Source organism: Gavialis gangeticus, unplaced genomic scaffold (assembly GCF_001723915.1).
Source record: "Gavialis gangeticus isolate Ggan-Ray unplaced genomic scaffold, GavGan_comp1, whole genome shotgun sequence".
NCBI classification, from domain to species: domain Eukaryota; kingdom Metazoa; phylum Chordata; order Crocodylia; family Gavialidae; genus Gavialis; species Gavialis gangeticus.
The window spans coordinates 35,315,734-35,327,000 of NW_017729004.1; the positions used below are offsets into that span (position 1 = coordinate 35,315,734).

Here is an 11,267-nt window from a genome sequence, read left to right on the forward strand (position 1 = left end):
GCCCATGCTCCTGTGGGATGCTCTATCCACCCCTCCATCTCAGCATTCATGAGCCACGCCTGGTACCTTGAGGTATGTAGAAAAAACATTTAAAGCTGCATCAATGGCCGAATCGCTGATTCTCTGAATCAGCACTGAATCTTCAGATTCGGATTCAGCCAAATCGAATCAGGGACAGTGATCCAGATCAACAAATCAAACCGCTGTCACTGATTTGGGCCGAATCCAAATCAAATATGGCCCATTTTGCACACCCCTAATTTCTACTCATGCTGCTTTCAGCAGGCACACTTCTGGGGCAGGGAAAATATACTGTTCAGCAGTTAAAGCTACCATACCCATTCAGGCTGCCATCCCAAAAAGGAAAACCAAGACAGTCATAAGCCATTGTAACACAAAGAATCATTTTAAAGTCTGAAACTAAGTGCACATGTCAAATCATGGCTGTAGCATGCTCAGCAAGCTGTAGTTATTTCTGGAGTGTAAAGGCAACAAGTTGCATTGCCAAAATTACCTTCTATGTCTAGTGTATATTACTACAGCAAGTCCATGTCAATTTAGCATGAAAGAGTTACAAAATATCTCAAGGTAAACGAAACTGTTAATCATACTAGCAAGTCCCATTCTCTTTATTGCATCTTCCACCATTTACACATATGGAAAATAATTACAAAAAAGGGTACAAGCACTGGATTTAAAAGGGTTTCCTTTGCAACAGTGTGGTGTGTGTGTGTGTATTAAATACTGCATCATTTTTATTGAAACCATGGTTGCATTGGAAGTAGACTGCTTTCAGTATTTCTTACATTTTGCACTGTTTGTATATTAGTTGACAGGATTCCCAAAGGTCTTATCCCAGACCCACTCCATCTTGCTTTTTTAACTGTATCCAAGCCTGGATGATGAAGAGGACCACAGTTGATTCCCAGAAGAAACAGATGGGCCTGACCAACACAGTGGAAGGCAGAGGTTGTTCTTTTCAACTCCCCTCATGTAGATATAAAGTTCAAGTAATGTTCTGTTGGTCACTTACTAGAACCAGTTCTCAAAACAAAGCAGCAGCTACTTCAATGACCAGCTACTGAAGGCCCTTTCTCCTTTTTTATTTGCAATATCAGCCCTCAAACTGTCTAACAAAGCTTTGAGTCTTGCACTTGCTAGCATACTCTTAGCCTTCTTCTTCTTACTACTTATTACACGAGGTACTAGTATGGCTGCCAGTCCCCAAGGTTGCTTACCACCTTCTTGCCCATGGTCTTGATTTACTTGCTGTAAAATCCAGGCACACTCTCTGGCCAGTACTACAAATCGGTCCAGCTGGTTCTGATTAACATTAGCACTGATATTGAGAGCCTGTTCAAAGGGATTCTGAATGTAGAGAGGAGAAGGCTCAGGCTTATTGTGTTCCTTTCCCTGAAGGTATTTGAGACAAAAAAGGCAAATATTTCACATGTATATTATACACATAGTAAACATAAAAGTTCAGCTAAGTTACTGAAGCAGCATTAAATATTAACAGGCAATTGCAAAAGTACTTTGACACAGTAGGTATTTTTCATAAAAAGCAAAGAAGATATTAATGAAGTTAGTATTCCATGTTACTCTGCCCACATCATTCTTGCTTCTGCATCAGAAGTAGGCAAAACATGGCCAATGGGCTGGATCCAGCCTGCCAACTGATTGGATATGGCCCGCAGCTGCCCCCACAGTGCTCCACATGGGGCCAAGCCCTGCCCACACCATGCTCTCACCCATGGCCACTGATGGCACTGGCCAGAGCGCACAGCTTCCTGGCAGGGCTGCTGCTGCAGCCACCCAGGTACTGCTTGATTCCCCCCACATCTCCAGCAGCTCTTCCTTCTGCCCCTGCTGCACTGCCCTGGACAGAAGGTAACATGGGAAAGCCATGGGGGGGAGGGGTGTGCTGGGCACCAAACTCCCAGCCAGGTAGGGGGGAACTGTAGCCGGGCAGCTCTGGCCCCAATGCACGGGACTCTAGCTCCAGGCCTCCTTCCCACCCACTTGGCTGCCTGCAGGTGGCCACTTGTGCTGGGTGGGAGAGTGGGTGGAAAGCAGCTGGAACTGGAGCCTTGCGAGCTGGAGTTGGGGTAGAGGTCTCCCGGCTGCAGCTTTCCTCCTACCTGGCTGGGTGTGTGGTGCCTGACATGCTATGGCTTCTTTGCATTACCAGCTCCTTGGAGTGGCGCAGCAGGAGGAGGAGGAGGAGAGGGACCTGAGCAGTACTCAGGCAGCTGTGGCAGCAGCCATTCTGGGAAGGTGCGTGTGCTGGCTGCTGTCTGGTGGGTGTGGGAGGGAGTGGGTGGGGCTCAGCCCCATGCAGAGTGTCATGAGGGCACTGGCAGGCTGAATAAGGGGGAGGGGGGGCCACAGATCACACCTGGACTGCACTTCCCAGCCAACCTCTACTGCATGCACCTCCACTCTCCCCTGACCAGCCCCTAGGACACAGCACACACACACCTACCACCCCAACACATACATACAATCCCCCAGCCACAACATACAAGAGTAAGACTTTATTTTGAGCTATTTTGCAATCACCTCTATATATGCTACTCAAACACACAAATCAGGACAAAAATTATTTTTTGAAGTAAAATTAAAATGTGTTATAGTAAATGTCTGATTTTTAGTATAATTTTTATCTGTAATCTGTTAAAATGATATCTTCAGAAAGATTTTGTGTGTGGCCCTCAACAGCTCACCAAAACTTGTTAAATAGCCCTCTGGTCAAAATAACTACCCGCCCCTGGTATAACCCATATTTTGTGTTTGTCTGGAGATCCATCGTGGCATATCTGGTTTCTTCATACAGCACAGTTGGTAACAGTGCAGACTGGACTCTAGGCCACAGGCAGGCAATTATTTCAGCTAGAGGGCTGCTTAACAAGTTTTGGTGAGCTGTTCAGGGCCGCAAGGGTAGCCCCGCCCCACTGCAGGTGCCCTGTCCCCTGGTTGCCATCTTGGAACTTGAAGTCCTGCCCCCAACCCCTGAACTTTACCACCAGAAGTCCCTCCCCTTGCCCCTGGAAGTACTCCTTTTGGCTAGGGGGTTTACCATCATGGAACCAGAAAAAAAAAATTCAAACGTACATTAATTTGATTTCAAAAAATATTTCTCTCCTGATTTATGTGCATTTGTGTAGTGTACATAGAGATGATTTGCATAATAAGCTTAAAACGAAATTTTACTTCTGTATATTTTTGGGGGGGGATGGTGGCTGGGGAGGTTGTGGCATGTGTGGGGGGGAGGGTGGCTGGAGTATGTGAGGGGGTTTGGGTGTGTGTGTATGGTGGTCAGGGCCCATGGCAGGCAGAGACCCTCAGTGGTGTGCGGTCCAGGTGAGCCCCAGGGCTGCATGTAGCTGGGCTGCTGGCAGGGAGAGTGGTGGAGAGTCCGGCTCCACAGAGCCCCTGCCAGCCCGGGCTCCAAGCTCCTGCCACCCCACCCTGGGCCTCTGCCAGCCCTGCCCCCAGGGCTCCAATACAAGCCCTGCACTCCCACCTGCTGCCACTTCCCCTGCAGTGTGCTGCTGCTGCCACCGCCACTTGCCCCGCCTGCTGCTGCTGCCCTTCCCTTCCTTCCTGCCTGCTGCCACCACTCCCTCCTACGCCGTCCCACTGCTCTGGCAGTGCACATGGTTCTCAACTGCATGGCTGGGACCGTGACAGCCTGGCCCCATGGTTCCCAGCTGGCTCCTGCTGCTGCTGGCCCTGGCCCCACGGCACCACACTCCTGCCCACTGGCTCACTTCCACTTGCTCACTTACCCCTGCCTGTCACTCCTGCCCCTTCCCCAGCCGCTTCCCTTCTCTTCCTTCCCTGCCTGCTGCCACTGCACTCCCCCCTACTAGCCACTCCTGGGTGCGCAGTTTCCAGCTACATGGCTGGGTCTGCAGGACGCAGCAGGAGCCGGTCAGGCCCCCACATTTCCTGGCTAGCTCCTGCTGTGCCATGCAGTCCTGGCCATGCAACCAGAAACTGTGTGGTGCAGGAGCCAACCCAGCCCAGCTGGCAGCACATAGTGTTCCTGGCTGCATGGCTGGGACCACATGGCACAGCATGAGCCAGCCAGAAACCATGGCGACTGGACTCCTGCTGCACCATTGATTCCCCCTGTCTTATCTCAGTTTCCTTCTTGGGAAAAGGGAGGCTGGGGGAACAGCCACAGGGGCCCAGGCCAGAAGTCTCTAGACAGACGCTTCTGGTTAGGGACTAGGGATGAGGCAGGTCTTGCTGCCAGTGCTGCTGGGTCCTGCTGCTGGCTCCCCCTGGGTCCTGCTGCCACTGGTGCCTTGTTATCTTTGACAGGCAGCCAGGGGCCAATATATATTAATCATTTTAGGGGCCCCGCAGGCCAGACAGAATAGCCTGGTGGGCTGGGTCCAGCTTGTGGGCTGTATTTTGCCCGACCCTACTAACTGGTCAAGTTTTAACCAACTATGTTGCATGCAGACACAAACTATGGCTAGGGCCAACCTTGCCAGTACCAACCTTTAAAAGTGACAGGGTCTGTGTTTCTATCCCAGAAGACACCAAAACACTGCAAAGCCTTCTGGGATACATGGTTTATATGTGATTGTTGGGTTTTACAGATCATAGGAAAGTAGAGCTGTAAGATACCTCACAAGGTTATCTAATCCAGCCCCCTTCTCAAGGCAGGATGATCCCTGGCTAAATAATCCCAGTCAAGCATGTGTCCAACTTAAGCCTGAAAAATCCCAAGGATGGAGATTCCACAATTTCTGTAGCTTGTTCCAATGCTTGGCAATCTTCATAGAGGATTCCTCCTAATCTCCAATTTAAGTTTTCTCTATTTCAGTTTGAGGCCACTGCTCTTAGTCCTGTCCTCTACAGCCACAGAGAAAAGCCCATCTCTGTCTTCTCTATACTCAGTCTTCTCTTCTGCAAATTAAAAAACCCGTGTTCTCTCAACCTCTCCTCATAAATCTTGCCTTCTAGGCCCCTAATCATTTTGTTGCTCTGTGCTACAATCTTTCCAATTTATCTGCATCCTTCTTGAAGTGTGGGGCCTAAAATTAGACACTACTACAGGTGAGGCCTCACTAGTGCTAAAGAGAATGGAAGAATCACTTTCTGTGATTTGCAAGTGACACTCCTGTTAATAGTCCAGCCTTATGTTTGCCCATGCCCCCCCCCCCTTTTTTTTTTTTTTTTTTTTTTGCAACAAGAGCACATTGTAGCCGAATATTCAACTTATGGTCTATTGCAGAGGTCTGCAGCCCCAGGCACTGTGCCAGAGCATGGCTTGCAAAGCCATTTTGCTTGGCATGCCACAGCTGGCTTGGGCTCTGGACAGGCCCATGCTGCCAGCCATGGAGCCCAGGCTGTTCACAGCAGACAGTGGAGGGGGCTGCAAGCAATTGTACCAGGGCCTGTGGAACTCTGGCCTAGCTCATTACTGGCAGCAAGTGCACATGCACCCTGGGATGAATACCAGGAAAGTGATTGCAGCTGCATTGTCACAATGAAGATTTGGCCCTTCATGGCTCCCCTGCCATCCACCACTGGCACATCAACATCTTACAAGTTGAGGTTTCAGGGTTTTTTGGGACTCTGTCCAAGCATGTTGCAGACCTCTGTTCTACTATAACCTCTAGTTTTTCTCTGCAGTACTGCAGCCTAGCCAGTCTGCATTTGTGCATACAATTATTCTGTCCCAAGAGCAGGATTTTGCACTTGCCCTTGCTAAAACTCATTGCAGACCATTTTTGTCTTTTGCATTCCATAAGAGACCTATGGTTTCTCTGGTCTTCCTCTTACTTTTGACATCTTTTTGGATCTAGAATCTTTTTATGGCCTTTTCTGTGCCTTTCCAGCTGCATCTCAAATTGTGGTTTGACCTTCCTAGTTTTCTCTCATGCCCTACCTTGCACTTCCAATTCTTTCATCTCATTGGGATGGTTTGCTCCTGCACCCTTAAAAGGGCCTCCTTAAAGTACAGCCAGCTCTCCTGGACTCCTTTTCCCCCTCAGACTTGCCTCCCAAGGGATCCTCTCCATCAGTTCCCTGAGTTTGCTATAGCCTGCTTTTCTGAAGTTCAGTTTTGTGGCCACTGTAGTCCATATTATGTTCTACCATCGCATTCTCAACCAAAGCCTTCCTGTTTGTGAGCATCAAGTTGAGAAGAGCGTCCTTCACAGTATGCCTGTCCATCATCATCTGTACCAAAAAAGTTACCCCTACACACACAAAGAATTTGCTGGACTGCTTCTGCACTACTGTGTTTCCTTCCCAACAGATGTCCTGATAATTCAAGCCCCACATGAGAACCAGGTCCTGTAATTTGGAAGCTTCCATCAGTCATGAATGCTGTAAAGCTATCAACAAAGTAGGGGGAAAGGAACATGTTTTGTTTTGCAGAATTGAACTTCTTATTCAACAGATTCAGTTTTACATTAATTTTCTCAATTTTATCATTTCAAATATATTCTGTGCCAATCAAATTTATGCCACTGCCACACACTTGCACAATACAAAAGTTTCCTTATGACAAGGGAACACAGATGATTATCCATTTATCCCACACAGGTAAGCAAAAACAGCAACATTTGGTCACCTGCCCAATACTGCAGCTTAATATTTGTAGAATTCCCAATTCCCCGTTACAGTGGATAAAGTAACAGTAAGAATAAAGTAACAGTAAGAAAATAAAATCCATTTACCTCGCGAATATTTATAGACTTGCTACTGAAATCAAAATTTCCAAAATATTCAAAGAATTCATTCAGAAGCACATCTGGAAAAACAAAAAAAGCCATGGTATGAAGGAAAGATTTCTTCTACCCCTCACACCCCTGTACCTCTCTCCCCCCGAATACGATGGAGACAAAACACTGACTGAAGATTTACCTACCCAAAGTTTCTGTGTTTTCCGTCTGGTTTATTTTGTTCAGATTACTAACAAATGTACAGTCATGACCTCCAATTACATGCTTGTCTTCTGCATCTGAAAATAAGTTGTGAACATGTTTCAAAGTAACACACATTTTAAAAAAGTCCATCATGGTTAGCATAGCTCAGACATCTGCTTCTAAAAGAAAAATCTGAAGTTAACTCAGAGAAAGTGAGTACAAGATGTGAACTGGGAATAGTTATTTTAAGTGACCCTTCAGAGATTGAGGTGTTTTACAATTGTAGAGAGGGAAGGAAGAATTGCTCAGGACTAAATGAAAAATACTTGAATGCCCAAATAGTGAAGATGCATGACCTTTGTGCCCCTTGAAAAAAATCTCCCCTTAAGGAAACAAACCTGTGAGCCTTACTTACACAGATAACACCAAAAAGTCAGTTGACAACTGATTTAAAAGGCTTTTGATTACTTTTACCTCAAAATCATCACAATTCACTACACAGTTTTATATTTATTCTCTACTGCAAAACTTGAAAGAGACTATGCCAGTGCTTGTCAACTTTTTTAGACTTAACAAAGCACTCCTGAGACCTGAAGCGCCGCTCCATGATTTCTGTGAACCTAGCGGCACCCCTTTTCAAAGCCTTATTTATTTAATACAGGGCTTATCTCTTTGCAGAGGGGGCAGGCAGTGGATGGCAGGGGATCAGGTAGGCAGGGAGAGCCAGAACTGGCCTTTATCTGCTTATCTCTTCACACTTCCTGCAGCACCCTTCAAAGGACATTGCGACACCCCTGGGTGCCCCAGCACGCTGGCTAGGAATCACTGGAGTATGCTTATAATGGTCAGAACAGCAAACTAAGGAATCAGTTCTGACCTGCACCCTCTTCACTGGAGAATTTTCTTTTACCTCAAGCAGGTCATATTCAATTAACCCATCTATTAAATAGGTAAACAAACTACCTCAGGGATGCTGAAGTATAATTTATGGGTCACTGAAAACTTCTGGTAAAAGTTATTATCAAGTCAGAAGTTACATTTAATTTATTTGAATATCTAAAACTGATGTAAATTAGTGGCTATAAAATGGGCATCATACCAAGTCCAAGTATATCAGTGACACGGCAGCCTGGTTCTCTTGCAAATTAAAAAAATAAGTCAGCAAATCAGAAGTGACAGTTCAGAAAAAGGACAAGCCAGACTTTTATTATAAAGGCTGATTTTAATTACTCAATGCACACAAACAAGTTCACTCATACTGGCAATTTAGATTTAATGGTATTTAATATTGTAACGTGAACATGGAAAAATGTCCTTCTTAAAAATGTGACTGTTTCATCAAAATATTCATCCTACAACAGAAAGTTATTTAATAACAATCAATTGCATGAATATTTCATCAAAGATGTGACATTTGCAATACACCAGGGTATTCTGGTTTATAATGACCCAGGTTTACACATAAATCAATGGAAGTGGAAAACATTCAAAAGCCATTTCACTCTTGTTCCAAAAAATGAGATGTCCTTACCTGCCAGGTTTTTAAGGTCGGCTAGTGTTGGAAGGATTGGTGGCTTTCTTTTTTGCAGGAAAAACAAAACCATCATTGTTAGAGAGAAGTTTGTAATCCAGGGACCAGAGGTACCGCTTGTAATTCCATGTGTCCGGGCCCAGCAACGAATACCGAACACAAGGGCTCGTACACGTGAGTCAAGATTGCCATAAATATAGAGGAGTTCTGAACTTCTCAAAGCAACCCTGAGAGACAAAAGTATAAAAAAAACCCATAAACTGACAAATACAGTCTTAATTGTTCTGTCTTAAAGCATCAATTACGAGGAAAGGGAGTCTTCTGGACAAAAAATTTTTACAAGCAACGTAACAAAACATTAAAAAAAAACCCACATCAAATTACATGGGATGAATTTCCTGAAGGCTCTATAGCAGAGGTTGGCAACCTATGGCCCAAGAGCTCCAGCCCATAAAGAGATTTTATCTAACCTGCTAAGCGCACCAAAAAAATGATACTGTCACAAGTTTATATATCCTGCTGTTATATTAAATTTTGTATGAAAACCCACCACCTAGTGGCAAAAAAACCTAACTGCCACTGCCTCTGACCCACAGAGGGCAGAGATGTGTTAATTTAGCATTCAGAGGTGGTTACTTCTGAAGTCAGGCAGAAGGTAGGGCAGAGCAGTATCTTAGGGTGCTGACAGATTGGGGCGGGGAAGAGGGAAATAAAATTTAAAAAAAATCAAGAGACCAAAACCCCTCCCACATTTTACCAGAAGCAGCAGCATGTTAGTTTTTACCCAGCTCCACAGCATCTGTATAGATCGGGCACTTCAGTGGGGCTTTTTGGCAATTTTATCTAAAGCTTATTCAATCAGCTATTAGGTAAAAGCACCCCAAAAGCCCCACTAAAATGCCCAATCTATACAGATGCTAGGCAAGCCAGGTCCAGCTAATGCAAAGCCTCTTCTGGGCATGTGCTAGGCTCAGCACAAGAGTGTGCCAAGTTTGCAGTAAAGTGCTATTTCCTCCCCCCCTCCCACTAAAACACATCAAAGGTGTTTTAGTTCAAAAGTGCACTGCCCCCATTTTCTGCATGCTGACATGCATTTTGCCATTGATACAAATGTATGAGATGCAATGCTGGGCGCATTAGTTCATATGCTCTGCAGGTTCGATTAAATCAAGTCTGTTCCGACGCGGTAGATTTCCGGCGCTTCAGAGCAGACAAAAGTATGTGTATAAATGCCCTTAGAAACTAATTCAGATGTCAGACGCTATGTTGCTGACCCCATAATACTGGGATTTATATAAAATTAAAGCAAATTAGTATTAGCATACTTGTAGGAGAGAGGACAGCTTTGGTTAAAAATCCGGAAGACAAATGCACATTTCAATTGAGAAATCAAGTCTCCAGTGAACAAATAAATGCAGACTCAATTGCAAAAATTTTGACTTTAATTTAGCCCCTTATATAGAGATTGCAAGATTCAATGCACAGGGAATCTACCAATACAAACTACAACACAAACTTTTTTTTAAAGCACATCTTTGATACAATGCATAGAAGTCAAGTAAAATCTAAGGAACGATTCCAGTCATATTTATAAAACCAACTAAGTTGGAGAAAGTCAGTTTGGTAGCCACCCTATTACAAACCTGCAGATTACAGCAGTACCTTACACTTTTTCTTCCAAATAATGCTGTCCCTCCTTGGCATGACAAACTATGAAAAAGCCACTTTTCAAGTATAAACTAATTTGAAATACACTCCTATATCTACAATGTTCTACACTGCTGTACAGAAAGCAAGAATATGCATCAAAACCTACTGAGCCGCTCTGTTCAGTCTGGGCTTGCAACACTGGTTCAGTTAGCGAGCAGAATGTATGTGCAAGACTGATATCCCAACTACAAAGAAAAACTGTCCTCTCTCATTATCAGGGATCTGGGTTTTCTGTTCATCATGGAAAATGCAGATTTTCTGCATTAAAGGAGGAAAAACACAGGAAAGGTCAGGTCGTCTGGTGCAGGCTGGCATAGTTCCAGCTTACAAGGGGGGAGTGGGATACAGAGTATGCCACATGCTTGTGCACGCACATGTGCACATGGCCAGCAATACAACCAGGCAGTGGTGGAGAGCAGTTCCCCCTGGTGCCTGCTGTGCATGCACTCCTGAGGAGGGGAACATGGGGAACATGTGCCCTCCCCCCCCCGATTTGTGCATGGGGTGGGTGCAGGCTGCCTGCTGTGGGCTTGGGGCTCCCCACCCTGTTGCTCTCTCCACAGCCCAGAGGATGGAGAAGTTGGTACTGCCACTGCCGCCACCTGGAGTCCCGTTCCAGCTGTGCTGCCATGAAGAGGAGCCCCTTGCCCACCCGGCAGCAGCAGGGGGCACAACTCCACGTTGCCACCCACACTGCTGCTAGGTAGGCAGGGGGCACCATGCCATGGCAGTGAGGCTAGCATGGGGAGCCCTGCAGTTGGCAGCCCACATCCTCCCTTGCCCCCCCCCATGCTCCACTGTGCCACCCACAGGGGAGGCCGGGCTCCACGCTCCACTCCAAGCACAGCAACTGTAACCTCCCACATGTGGCAGCCAAGACTCAGGTGCTGCTGAGATGGGCAGGGGGACGCAGGACCTGGCCCTGATCCCACAGCCCTGGCAGCTGGTGGGGGCACGTGGCTGCATATCCAGAGTGAGGGGCACCAGCAGGGCGGGGGGGGCAGAGGAGAAGGAGGCTATAGGCTGGGAGTAAGGAGCACCAGCAGGTCCAAGGGGCTGCAGGTCAGGAGTGAGAGGCACCAGCAGGGCTGGGGGGGGGGGGGGCCGGGCTTGGGGGGGGGGGGCCACCG

The 11,267-nt window shown here is 46.5% G+C and overlaps 1 protein-coding gene across 1 annotated transcript in view; it reads right to left on the bottom strand.

Annotated features, from left to right (window-relative positions):
• Positions 1–608: 608 nt before the first annotated feature.
• The window catches only part of MTPAP (mitochondrial poly(A) polymerase), a 40,124-nt gene continuing 29,465 nt past the window's right edge, over positions 609–11,267 (bottom strand). Inside the window, exons 6-9 of the mRNA XM_019508223.1 lie at positions 8,428–8,654; positions 6,899–6,991; positions 6,708–6,781; positions 609–1,413 (exon numbers count right to left, since the gene is read on the bottom strand). Coding sequence (XP_019363768.1) covers positions 1,063–1,413; positions 6,708–6,781; positions 6,899–6,991; positions 8,428–8,654 — 745 coding nt within the window. The 3' untranslated portion in view covers positions 609–1,062. The remainder of the gene's footprint in view (positions 1,414–6,707; positions 6,782–6,898; positions 6,992–8,427; positions 8,655–11,267) is intronic.